Source organism: Barbatula barbatula (assembly GCF_947034865.1).
Source record: "Barbatula barbatula genome assembly, chromosome: 21".
NCBI classification, from domain to species: domain Eukaryota; kingdom Metazoa; phylum Chordata; class Actinopteri; order Cypriniformes; family Nemacheilidae; genus Barbatula; species Barbatula barbatula.
In genome coordinates this window covers 15,387,744-15,399,636 of record NC_136784.1, presented here as the reverse complement: position 1 = coordinate 15,399,636, position 11,893 = coordinate 15,387,744, and the positions used below count along the sequence as shown (strand labels likewise).

The 11,893-nt window shown below is 38.7% G+C and overlaps 1 protein-coding gene across 2 annotated transcripts; it reads right to left on the bottom strand.

The window, feature by feature from the left end:
- Positions 1 to 216: 216 nt before the first annotated feature.
- Positions 217 to 10,428, bottom strand: mgat1b (alpha-1,3-mannosyl-glycoprotein 2-beta-N-acetylglucosaminyltransferase b). Of its 2 annotated transcripts, none has more exons than XM_079484163.1 (3): positions 10,072 to 10,428; positions 3,430 to 4,334; positions 217 to 2,187 (listed from the first exon to the last, which is right to left on the bottom strand). In XM_079484163.1, the coding sequence occupies exons 1-3, from the start codon at positions 10,079 to 10,081 to the stop codon at positions 1,486 to 1,488; spliced, it is 1,617 nt and encodes a 538-aa protein (XP_079340289.1). In that variant the 5' UTR covers positions 10,082 to 10,428; the 3' UTR covers positions 217 to 1,485. The 2 variants fall into 2 exon arrangements, with proteins under 2 accessions (XP_079340289.1, XP_079340290.1); XM_079484164.1 differs by lacking the exon at positions 10,072 to 10,428 and adding an exon at positions 8,236 to 8,331.
- Between the last annotated feature and the right edge of the window lie 1,465 nt (positions 10,429 to 11,893).

The window sequence follows — 11,893 nt, the reverse complement described above, 5'->3', positions numbered from 1 at the left end:
ACATAAGAGGAGCGTGAAAGGAAATCTGGAGCAACAGAAATGTTAAAGGTGTCACGCTGGCGCCAGGATGAGTGCTGATGGTGGGAGTTTAGATAAATGATCTGTGGAAGAAAGTCATAAGATTTCAGCTTTAATGATGTGAACAAAATACACGTTACTAACCTCAGATGAGAGATCCGACATTCAAACTTGTAAAACACAAAACGACGACATCTTGTCAAATATCAAAATAGTCTGTTTTATTCTCAATGTATTAAAGTTATAAACATGTCAGGCAGTGGTTTCACACTTCCTCATACTGCATATGCATTAATATCAGAACTTTCCTTTCCCAGGCGTTTCATTCAAATGTTCCCTCTCACCTCTGGTTCATCCATAAATACATATAAAGTGATATCCATGACCACTGGTTTTGCAACAAACCCACAAACATCTTTAAAATGCAATGACAGCTCTCCCTAAACAGGAAGAACGATAAAAAAAGGTTCAAGTACAGTACTTTAACAGAATGGCACAGAGTTTTGGTACGTCATTTAACACAAGCCCGGCACAAGCTTTAACTTCATAGATTTAATGGCGCTACATAAAAGGTGTAATGAGTTTTGTATGAATGCATCAGTCAAATCTGACGGCAATTATAGCTGTAATCTTAATTGATATTTTCTGAGACTAATAAAACTCTGAAACTCTTTAGGGTGGATCTAATCTCTGGATCATATTTTACCCCAAAATAAATCATTGAGCCATAATATTTTTCTTAAAAATAAAAATGAAGCCAATTGATATTTTTTCATTCGCATACAATTAAGCATGCCCAAATATCATTACCGCAATAAAGAATGATATTTCAATTATAATTATACATTACAGTAGAACTTGTAGTGCTGATTTAAATAAGATCATTACACAGTAATTTATCATTTTAATACGAAATTGTTTAAACAATAAAAACTGCATTTCATCAATAAATCATCACTGAGCATTGAGTTACAATATAAATCAAAAGTTAAAGATTGCGGCATCACGGTAATGAGACTTAGGCGACAGAATTCTTTTTAAAATGAAAATGGCGACAATAAAATGGTTCTCAGAAAATGCATTCAATCATTTCATTTGTTTTGCAGGTGAAATGTGGCCTAGACAGTAAACCTCACTTCATTGTGGTGCGATAACATTTTAACGGCACATCAGACTATTAGTATTCAGTGGAGGCGTTTCAACGTAACGTTTTCTATGAGGACAACTTGTTGCAGGATTTCTGCGCACATATAGTATGACGGACCCTCTTTTGTGCTGTTCCCAGATAAGCCTGGGTGTAAACCTTCAGTTCACGCTCATTTGTTACTGTTATCCTTTCCACAATCTGTCACGCCCTGCCTGGTTTCTTTGGTTTGGGAGGGCATTTCTCTCCTCCTGTACTTGTAATATTAGTTGTGAGTTTTGTCTTTCTGTCCTTTTGTGATCCGTATCGGAACCTCATCCCTCTCAGCTCCAGCTGGTGTCATATTTAGTCCAGCCCTCAGGCGGTGCAAGATAAATTCTTCGTCCACGGGAGATGAAACTGACTACGCCCCTGTACCCAGTGCGGGGAACCCCTGACTTCAAGTCGTCCATCGCTCCCAAATTGCGTGCCAGCACTTTAAAGCTGTCTCTGCTGGAATACTGAACTCGAAATGGTCCAGAACCCTTCAGGGTTCCGCCTTGCTGTAGTTCCTCCACCTTAACCAAGGGGGCGCTGTAGACGTTCTTGTTAAAATTGTCATCATACCTCACCCTGACCAAATAAGACAAGTCCAGTTTAGTGAAAGGCACAAATTCAATGTTGAGTTTTATGTAGCGCAGATACTGATCAAAAAATTGACCCAAACTGACTCCTTTCCGGCCGAACGTTATAGTCCGCGAGATCTCGGGACGAATGCATGAACGCTCCTTTCGTTGCTCGGGATGGCGCAACCAGTCATCCCAGAACGCCTTGGGCCACTTGGGCTCCAACTCTGCCCATACTTCCTTTAAAAGCATCCATCCGAGGCCTGGAAAGAAATCTGTCCGGTAAAGGAGGTCGGCCTTGCCCGGGTCCACCAGCCCCTCCCGTCCGTTATCATTCCATGCGGAAACGCACCACAGGGTAGGGTCCGAATGCAAAATAGGGTAGAGAGCACGAAAATACTCAAAAAAGTCCGGGGCCACCTAAAAGGCGAAATGAGAACAGTTTTATGTCAAGGTAACTTGAGGTTTCTAGCAGCTTTATGTATTTGGTTGACCCAGTTAATCCATTGATCAGTTAAATGTGCTAATCTGTGGGACCTGGATTACAGCTGTCAGCAGTATGAAAGGATTGAAACTCTTTTCTTCTGTGTATAAAGCTATCAACCAAAGGTCACATGAATAGAGTAAATGTTGACGGAGCGAAATAAGACTCACCTAAACTAATGGAAACTACACAGTCATTGCATTCTTTATCCTTTACACACGCCAGCACTTAACCATTGGTGAAACAAAAATGCCACAAGAAACGCAGAAATTATTTTTAGGGTTCCCTTATAAATACTCTCAAAACAAACTCTGCAAACTAGTAGCTTTGGAGTCCAACAACCAACTAGTTGATTGGTGAGTTTATCTCGTCTTAGAAAGTGTTGTATGGGCTGAAACAGACTTTGGAAATGTCTGACTGTCAAAATGCTTCCAGCAACGTTGGATATTCTGTGTCTGTGTTCGGAAATGCCAAGTGAACTGGCATTAGCATAAGCCTTTATGACCAGAATTCTCTTTCAGGCCAAGTACTGTCAAAATAGAGTAAAAGGACAGGGTCTTGCTGGGCATGATTGTTAAACTTGACACTTTTGTAGATAGCAACGGAATAATACATCCGGCTTTATGGCTCAGACATTTAAAGGTAACTGGAGTACTGAGGTTTCTATTGTTTTAAACCTGCATGTGACTCTTTCTTAGGCAGAACACAAATTATACTTAGAGAAACGTCTCAGTGGTTTTGTGTCCATACAATGGGTAAATGAGGGCCAATGTTGTTTGCTACAATGTTCTTCAGTCAAAGGTGCAGTAAAATGTATGCACAGAAGCATATTACTATTCCAAAATAGCTAAATGAAACGGGGACCCTTCCTTCAGAGAACCTGTGACATCAGCAAGCTTTAATGTTTAATGTTTTTTGAGTGCTTTTTAGACTTTGTAATCAGTTCACCTGTGACACCTTCAAAGCAAAGGGATCAGAAATGAAAATATTCCCTAGGAGCGAGAGATAAGCTCTTATCAAAATTCTTCTCCGCGAATCATAGCGAGAAACATTGTGGCTCGATTTCAATACGGGTTTAGTTTAAGCCATAACAGTCTTTAAATAAATAAAAAACGAAAAAAGCCAATGATTATAAGTGATGAACAAAAATGTATGCATTCATGTTAATGTGATATTACCTCCAGGTCATCCTCCACAATGACGACAGTAGAGTAAGCGAAGACATTGAACACTTGATTTAAGGCCCAACGGTAGTGCCTGGCAATCTTGTAGTAACCCTGGAACTTCCTGTGATCGGGTCGTACTGGAATGTTGGCAAGATCCGGTTGGCTAATGTGGGTTACCTGACTACCATAGGAGCCAATCACCCTTGCCGTATCTGCATGGCCGCAGTCCTGGCTGACAATGATTGGGTTAAGTTCAGGAGATGGGCGGTACTGTATCAATTTATCCAAACTCCTCTTCACTGTTACTCTGTCACAGGCTATGACTAGAATTGGGATTATGATCTGAGGACTAGGTTTAGTGAGATCTACTTCATTTTCCGACATTTCATGTTTTTGGTCCGTTTTCATCTCCTGTGAGTCCGGATGAGGTGGTGTAACCACAAGTGCGTTTTTCATAACAGTTATCGTATCATCTACAATTTTACGATTTAGAGGTACTGCAGGAAACTGATGTGGTTTTTTAGGCCCCTCGATGTTCTTGTCGTCTTTAGTTTTCTCAGATTCTCTCTTTCCCAATTCTTTCTGCTGTTCCCACAATTCCCTGTGACTCTGTATCTGCTTGAGGAGCTTTTTCTGAGTCTCCAGTTCCGATTCGACTTCTTCCGCCAATCTGATCACTTCGATGGCCAGTCCGTTGGCTCCGCCCAGCTTTGCTTTTCCAGCTATCCACTCCTCTCCAGCTCCCGGTTCGGCTCCACCTCCCTCGCCGAGTCGACCGATGGGAGGCCTCCCCCATAAAAAGAGGAGGAGCAAGGCATTCCAGGCAACGAACAGAAATGCTCCGCACAAAATAAGAGATCCTTTCTTGCGAACCATGGCCCAGTGACACCACAAGAGGGACCGAAGTGAAGAAAACGCTACATAAAAAGGAAAAGAAAGAATACAAACATATCACCTTTAAGCACTACAGACATCATTAAAGCGCTGATCCTATTCACCAATTTAAGGTCCAAGGAGTAATTTTTTGGAGGATCTACTGACAGTAATGCAATAAAATATACACAACTATGTCTTCAGAGGTATGTATGACATATCGCTTATTTCTCCCTGAACTCTCTGTAACGCGCCACAAGATTTCATACACTGGCCCTTTAACTTATCAATTTGTTGCCTAAGGCTCTGTATACTAAGAGTTACACTTCAAAGTTGGACTGGGCGATATATTGAATAGTAGATATTATTATTAACATAATTGTGCTGAATATCATGAATATCAAGTATAACTTGAAAATAAAGATGAATGTGTCAAAAATGGCACAAATAGGCAGTTTCACCCCCCTTTATGTCTCATGAGTAACACCAAGGAATGTATGAAATTGGTACCCAAAAAAAATGAACAAACAAAACAATTATTTAGAAGATGTGAAAGGAGACAAGCACATCCCATCTCTTTTACATGTATACATTTGGCAAATGCTTTCATCCAATGCAGCATACAGTTTTATTTGTGTTTTCCTGCATTCGTAATATTCTTTTCAAATCATTTCAGTTCATATGTGGCAAAAGGAAGTCACCATTTACTTATTTTAAAGCAAAAATATTAAGATACATATTAATTGATGGATATCTTAAAATCTGGAACGATATTAAGATATCAAATATAATGTAAATCACCCAGTCCTACTAAAAAAGGGAATTAAATGGAAGTGGTTAGATTAAACCAGACGTACTATATAGGGCTTTTCTAAATCGAAGACACCTTACACACCAACACATTTTAAGATTATTTGCATCGGTCAGTAATAGTGGCCAGCTCACATATCAAACATTTATTTACCTTCCAAAATCTACTCACACAGCTTTGTCCAATAAACACCTTTACATTGTGCATTATGCAAAAAAATATTCATTTCATTTTAGCAATTGCGTTAACATCAATTTGTTTCGTTACATTCTATATGAGCATTATGTATCAGTCATTTGCCATCTGCATCAGCTTTGGTCAAACACTAGTTCAGACAACCACTAGTTTTATACATAAAATATAAAGTTCTGTTTTGCCAATTAGGTAAACAGTATATTGTATGTAATGCAAGGCAAGCCCATCTGTCCCCAATCTGTCCCATTGAGGTAAATAGCTTGTCTTGTTATTAAAGATTGACTGCGGTTGTGATAAAACACCCATTAAACCATTAACTCGCATGTTAATCTCCAATGACAGCTGCAACTACATTCCCATCCAGTACAAGATGAATGTTTAACAGGCTAAAGAGTTCATATTTAAGAGGAGATTTAAGCGTAACACGGTCCGATTGCCTAAAATCTCCCCTACATTTTATCTGTGGCATTGCTGCAGTCATCTAATACACAAATGAGTGTATTTCAGTCATCCAACTCCATGGGAGGGCTTTAGGAAGTACAAACTTCCCAGCATGCTTTGACAAACTGCACCGTACAAACCGCTTTTGACAAGTTGAGGGTACTCTAGAGTAATTAAAACTGACAGTTTGATCATACCGCCTGGCGCCATCTTTGCCAGAGCAACATCCATAATTACCATGACAGCAAAATGGTGCATTTTTTTACATTTGGGGAACTGAACCATCTAAACCATCGTCGGGGGTCTTAGAGAAAAGTTAGCCGACATGTTTATGTTCTTAGAAAGCATGGGCTAGCTTTTTATTCTTTTTAGGGGCGGACAAACATTGTTTGTAAACCAGACAGGTATTACCTTTTAAATGAGGTCTACAATTCCCAAAGGATTTGGTTAAAAGATGTCTGTTATATTAGTGGCAAGGTACGTTTTGTGTTACAATGCTTTGTGGTCATTGAACAGGTTTCTCACTCAGTAAAGCTGAAAGTCAGGCCGAACTGGAACATGCATCCGCTCTACAGAAACGTGGCCCTGCCGGTGTTTCCCGTGTAGATTTACGAGGTCATAAATTCGTTTTGACTAAGCACTTTTCTCAATCTCTACAGAACCCACAGGCACTCCTCCTTGATGTTAAAATGATGCACGATCGATCGAAGACAGAAAACAAGTATTATCCAGGTGGACGACAGTGTGTGGATCAATGCAAATATTGTGAAATACTGCCAAATAAGACAAATAGACAGAATGTGTCACGTGCAAAGGTCAAAACTAGTACTCATTTGTTCTAGTGGTCGACCCGTATGGATTTTTCAATGGCTGATATCTAGAGCAGAGTGACCGTTTATATAATTCATTGTATACTTCAAGTAGGCTACAACAAAAATAACAAAAGCATATAAAATTATGAGCTAATAAGAGTTTTTTTTTCACACAACATATTATTATGTAGTTATTAGAATCGTGTGCTCATTTGAATACCATCTAAAGAGTACTTGGCACTTCAGAATCTGGCTCTGAAGCCGGACGACACTCATAAAAAAATAAAAGGTTCCTATAATATTCAACAGAAGCTTTTCTATTGCACAAAAGGTTCTTTTGTTGTCGAAAAATGTCCAACAGACTATTGAAAGGTATGAAATAGTTTTGCTGCTGTCTTTTTTAAACCTTGCATCTCCATATTTCGTTACTTTTATTTTTTGCCATAAATCATTATTATTAGTCACCTTTTTTTGGGTCACTGGGATTGGCAAATATCTAACCAATAAAGAGTGCTTGTCAACTTTGACAACCCAGTATTTAATCATTTAAACAGTTTTTTTTCTTCGAATTTGCATCTGAGGTTTTGGAAAGACAGTGACAATATTTTAAAATCTTTGAGATAAAAGGTCCTTTATGGAATGAAAAAAGTTTTTTTAAGAATGTTTCTGTATGGTATGTTTCCACAAGAAAATTTGAACTATTGCAAAAACAGCCATAATGTCATAAAGCTTACAAACGCCTTAAACTCGGATGACCGAATTACACATCAAAGAAATGAGACACAAGTATAACACCCAAGGTGTAAGGCACTACAGCTAAAACCTTTCCACATGAAAAACTAAAAACTTTCTACAATACATTAGCCGAACTACTGATGGTCTGCGAGAGATAGTTGGAAAAAACAAAGTCCATTCATTGTGTGTGACAGACACTGAGCAGTACAAAGATAGCCAAGGTCACAAGACTGCACGTCATTCTACGTACTGTAGACCAAACATGTCAAACTGCTAATCTCTATCAAAACAATGAATTTGCATTTCATAACCAACCGGTGCTCAAATCCTAAAGGGTTCAATTGTGTTTTACACAGTGGTGTATGTAACAGCCTTTGAGTTACATTATGCCTACAAAAAGGTAACGTTACATCTGTTATGCAGGGCTTTACACGGAAAGGGTGTCTTAAGCAATTTAGCTGAGCCGATAATGACCTCAGTAATATTTCGGGCGTCTCCAAGCAACTAATCTGTACTTGTCCCTGTTTGTAAAGACGTCTAAAAGGTGGCAACTTCCTTGTATTCACAAAACTACATCTAGAACGACACACGGACATGTGTAAAAGTTTTGAAACCTTTCCCATAATACTTTCTTAGTGCCTGTTTTTAAAGACGTCTTACGATTTCATTGAAAACACCTGGAATTATAAGAGTTTTTGCAAACTTAAAATCGTAAGAAACACAAGGCAAAGTTGTACAGACTTTCAAAACAAGGACGAAACAAACACTTATTGTTCCAAGCGAGTAATGGGGAAAGTACAATGTATAAAACTATAGAGACCACCAGAATGCATTAAGCTCGAATACCACGTAAGCAAAACAAGATGCCCAAAAGTTGCAACACATCTGCTTTTTGGTAGCAGACGGCGCAAAACGAAGAAGCCAAAGGATGAGAGGTTTGTAAAGCATTACCTGGACACAGTACGGGACACTTTTCACCGTCTCTCCTCCAGCTATTCACAAGGAGATGATCAGTAAAAAGCAGATGAGCAAACGAGAGAGAAAGAGAGGAAAGGGGAGGGAAGTATTGTACCCATGCAAAGAGCCAACACTGCCAGTTAACACTCCAAACTTATCTCAACACCCCCCTGCACTCATAAAAACACACGCGACGTGACACCCAGAAACATGCATTCAGTCCTTTTAAAGGGTTGTTGTTAAACAGCACTGTGAGTGTTAATGTAAAAATCCACGATCACAAATGACGTTTTAAAATATGGTTTTGTGACATTTCATGACACAAAATTTATGACCAATTTTGTGTTATCAAACATCAGGAAAGTAAGACCACCAGCCAAAAGACTGGGCATTGAACAATTGTTTTTAGTTCAAATGCAATTTTAGGTTTCATTCATTTCAATTAACTATTTTAAAATTTGGCAAGTGGTCTAGTTGATATATAACTTCTTTATACAAGTTGAAATTGGTTCATTTACTTTGATAAGTGGAAATAAAGACCTTGACCACAAGTAAAATGTAAAACTTGAGGCAGCAAAAAATGTTTTACAGCACATTTACAATGAGTTACAAACTTGTATATACTTTATTTATATATATATATATATATATATATATATACCCACATTTTAATTACAAATACCAGGGTTACACACTACTACAACAAAACCATGTGGGTTCTCATGGTTTAACCATAACATTTTCATAAAGGATCGATCTTCCGCTTCAACCGACATCTTCGCTCAGGCTGAAACACTGCAATTTTACAGCATTTCTTAGCGTGTTTATCAAATTTAAAGATAACATTTTTAAACTCCGTCGCTTGCTTTTGTTTGTTGTGATCCTCTGGAACGGCAGCGAAGGTGTGGGGGGGCTTTTGTTCAAGTTTCATAGCTTTCTGTTTTGCCTTTTTAAGGATGTGGACCTGGACTGACAACTGGTTTGAAAAGAAATCTGAATTCAAAAGAATATTTTGCAGAAAGATTATTATAAGGATGAAGTCCTTTATTATCATAGCTGTGTGTTGTTGTTGTTGTTGTTAGCCATGCGAACAATTTTAATATTTTAGTTCATTTTTAAGAAATCCTTAAATAATTGGATGTCGACTAAGTAGACCATGCACAAGTACCTGGCTTTATGCTTGAACATTAGGATATATTTATTGATGTATGAATCAGGGAGAGATCCCGTTACATCACATCTCAAATGTGACACTTTTTTTCACATCATGTGCACATTCCCAAATAATACTGGTAACCAACTATGAACCTAATATGGGTTTTGTTCAGTACCCAGCACAGTTACACACATGGTGCTGTACATGGGTATTTGACAAATGAAGATCAATCTCTCTTATGCTGTTTTATATCATAAATATAACATATCATTAACCTTCTATTTGCATTTAGCCGTGCACATCTTTCAACCCTTTTGTTTTAAATGATATAAATCACGTTAACTTGAATGCTCGTTTGAAGCTTCGCTGCCCTCGACTGTGTAAAGTATCGTTTAAATGACGTGGCATCACAACCCGACGCTGTGTGTATGTGTTCGAGTCCCACTCACTCAAACCCTCGCAAGAGGTTAAACACAGCAGCACATGGACACGATATCGGCACACGGCGTGGATAAAGCTAAACACGGGTCCTCTCTGTGCCCGTATGCGTTCAGATCGCTATTACAACCGGGCAAGTAGTTTTGCGTTAACCCCGGTCTGATCCCATCGGTGGGAATAACAGCGGCCAACACATAACGTTACACACAGACCACGACTGCCAACCCCTCTCTCACCTTTCATCATCTCTCAGCAGGATGAGGTAAAACAACGACAAGATGCAGAGACTGACGGCGTCTTTACTTTGGACTTTTCTTCATCGTCGCCTCCGTAGATCCCCTTTAACGTTACCCGTCACTGCTGTCAATGTTCCGACCTCTCCGTTCGCGAAGGTGCCGTCCATTTCTCTTTCTCTGTGCGCTTGTTCTCGCTCTGCTGTCAGATTGTGTCCAGCCTGCAGTGATAAAAGCGAGCTGACGCTTATTTTACCGGCGGTATGCGCCGATTGTGTCCGCATTTGACGCCGCCGCTCTCTGTGTATGTAGTCAGGGCGATTTACCACTTCCGGATTGACTCACGGGGAAGACCCGCCCACCTCGCGCTTCCCGCCCCTCCGCCATATCCCTGGCAACAAGATGCCTTAGCAACCGTCGCGAGGCGTCGATGGGAAGCCGTGTTGTTTTATCGCCGATAAATACATAGAATGATGTCACAATGCAAACGTGCAAATGTTCATTTTAAAATCAAAGGTTTCATTTCTTCGTGCGAAAATAAAAACATTGACAGGGTCGTGATGTTTCGAGCGGCAACGACATAAACAAACATTACGCGGCCAAAACGTCCGGTAGACCTCCAAAGAATCAATGTTGAGCAGTTGTATTAGTGTAACTTGATACAATGCATATACAATAAAATATGAATATAAATTAACATGAATGTAAATTAAATATAAAAGAAGTATTTATAATATAACCGAACACATACCAGAAGTTAATTTCGGGCCAGTGGGGGCGTTTTATCATTTTGGGGTCCATAAGCAAAGGCAAGAGCTGAGGGACTAACATTTTTAACAGTAATATTGAATAGGCCTATATGGATTAACATAATATATATATATATATATATATATATATATATATATATATATAATTATAATATAACCAACTTTGTTTTGGAATTAAATATTTGATATGTGTGCCTCGTGATTGTGTTTATATGCCAAGGGTGGCACCACTACTCCAAAAGTTGTTGGTCGAATTTCAATACTTTAAAATGTAATACAATTTGAGATATTGATAATAATTGCAATTAAATAGCAGGAACACAAATCAAGTATATTTCGAATAGTAAAGAACCCTCAAGATTCCAGTACATGCTTTCCAGACTGTGTAAAAATGAAACTGCTCGAGACATTTCAGAATACAATTTCTTAAGACATTGTTAAGTGCATCAAATATATTTTCCTCCCTAAAAACATATAAGATGGATGCTTGGATCTAACCAAGGTTGTGTTCATATATGCCATGTTTGTTTCGATTAAAACAAACACAGGTTCGATTGCACTGCGGTTTGTTTGTGTAAACCAGGGTTCGTGTGAAAGTGGGCCGACAGCATTGGAAGTCCAGTAAATTCAGGTTAAAAATATAAATAAAAAACCTGTCAAATCATTTACAGGTAAGCTGTTAGGTTCGATATCTTTAAGTTCGCTGTTAAAATGCCAGTCTGTACGCTGAGCGAACCAGGACTACATTTAAATGTTTCTTTTTTGGGCCGAACCAAAATAACCGAACTAGAAATATATGAACAGACTTAAACTAGGCAATTACAACAATTGGATTAGTCAGATGAATGTAATTTCAATTAAAACACAAATCTACAAGTTACTGATGTGCTTAAGAGACAAATGTAAACAGATTGACATTCACTGCAAGATGGTATTAAAACTAACCATACGCGCAACCTGTCTGTTATTAGGTGCGTTTGACTTATTCGGTGGCCGATCAGGCGTCAAAGCATTAAATTATTTAACAGCTTGTGGCAACAAGACATATTTTCTGA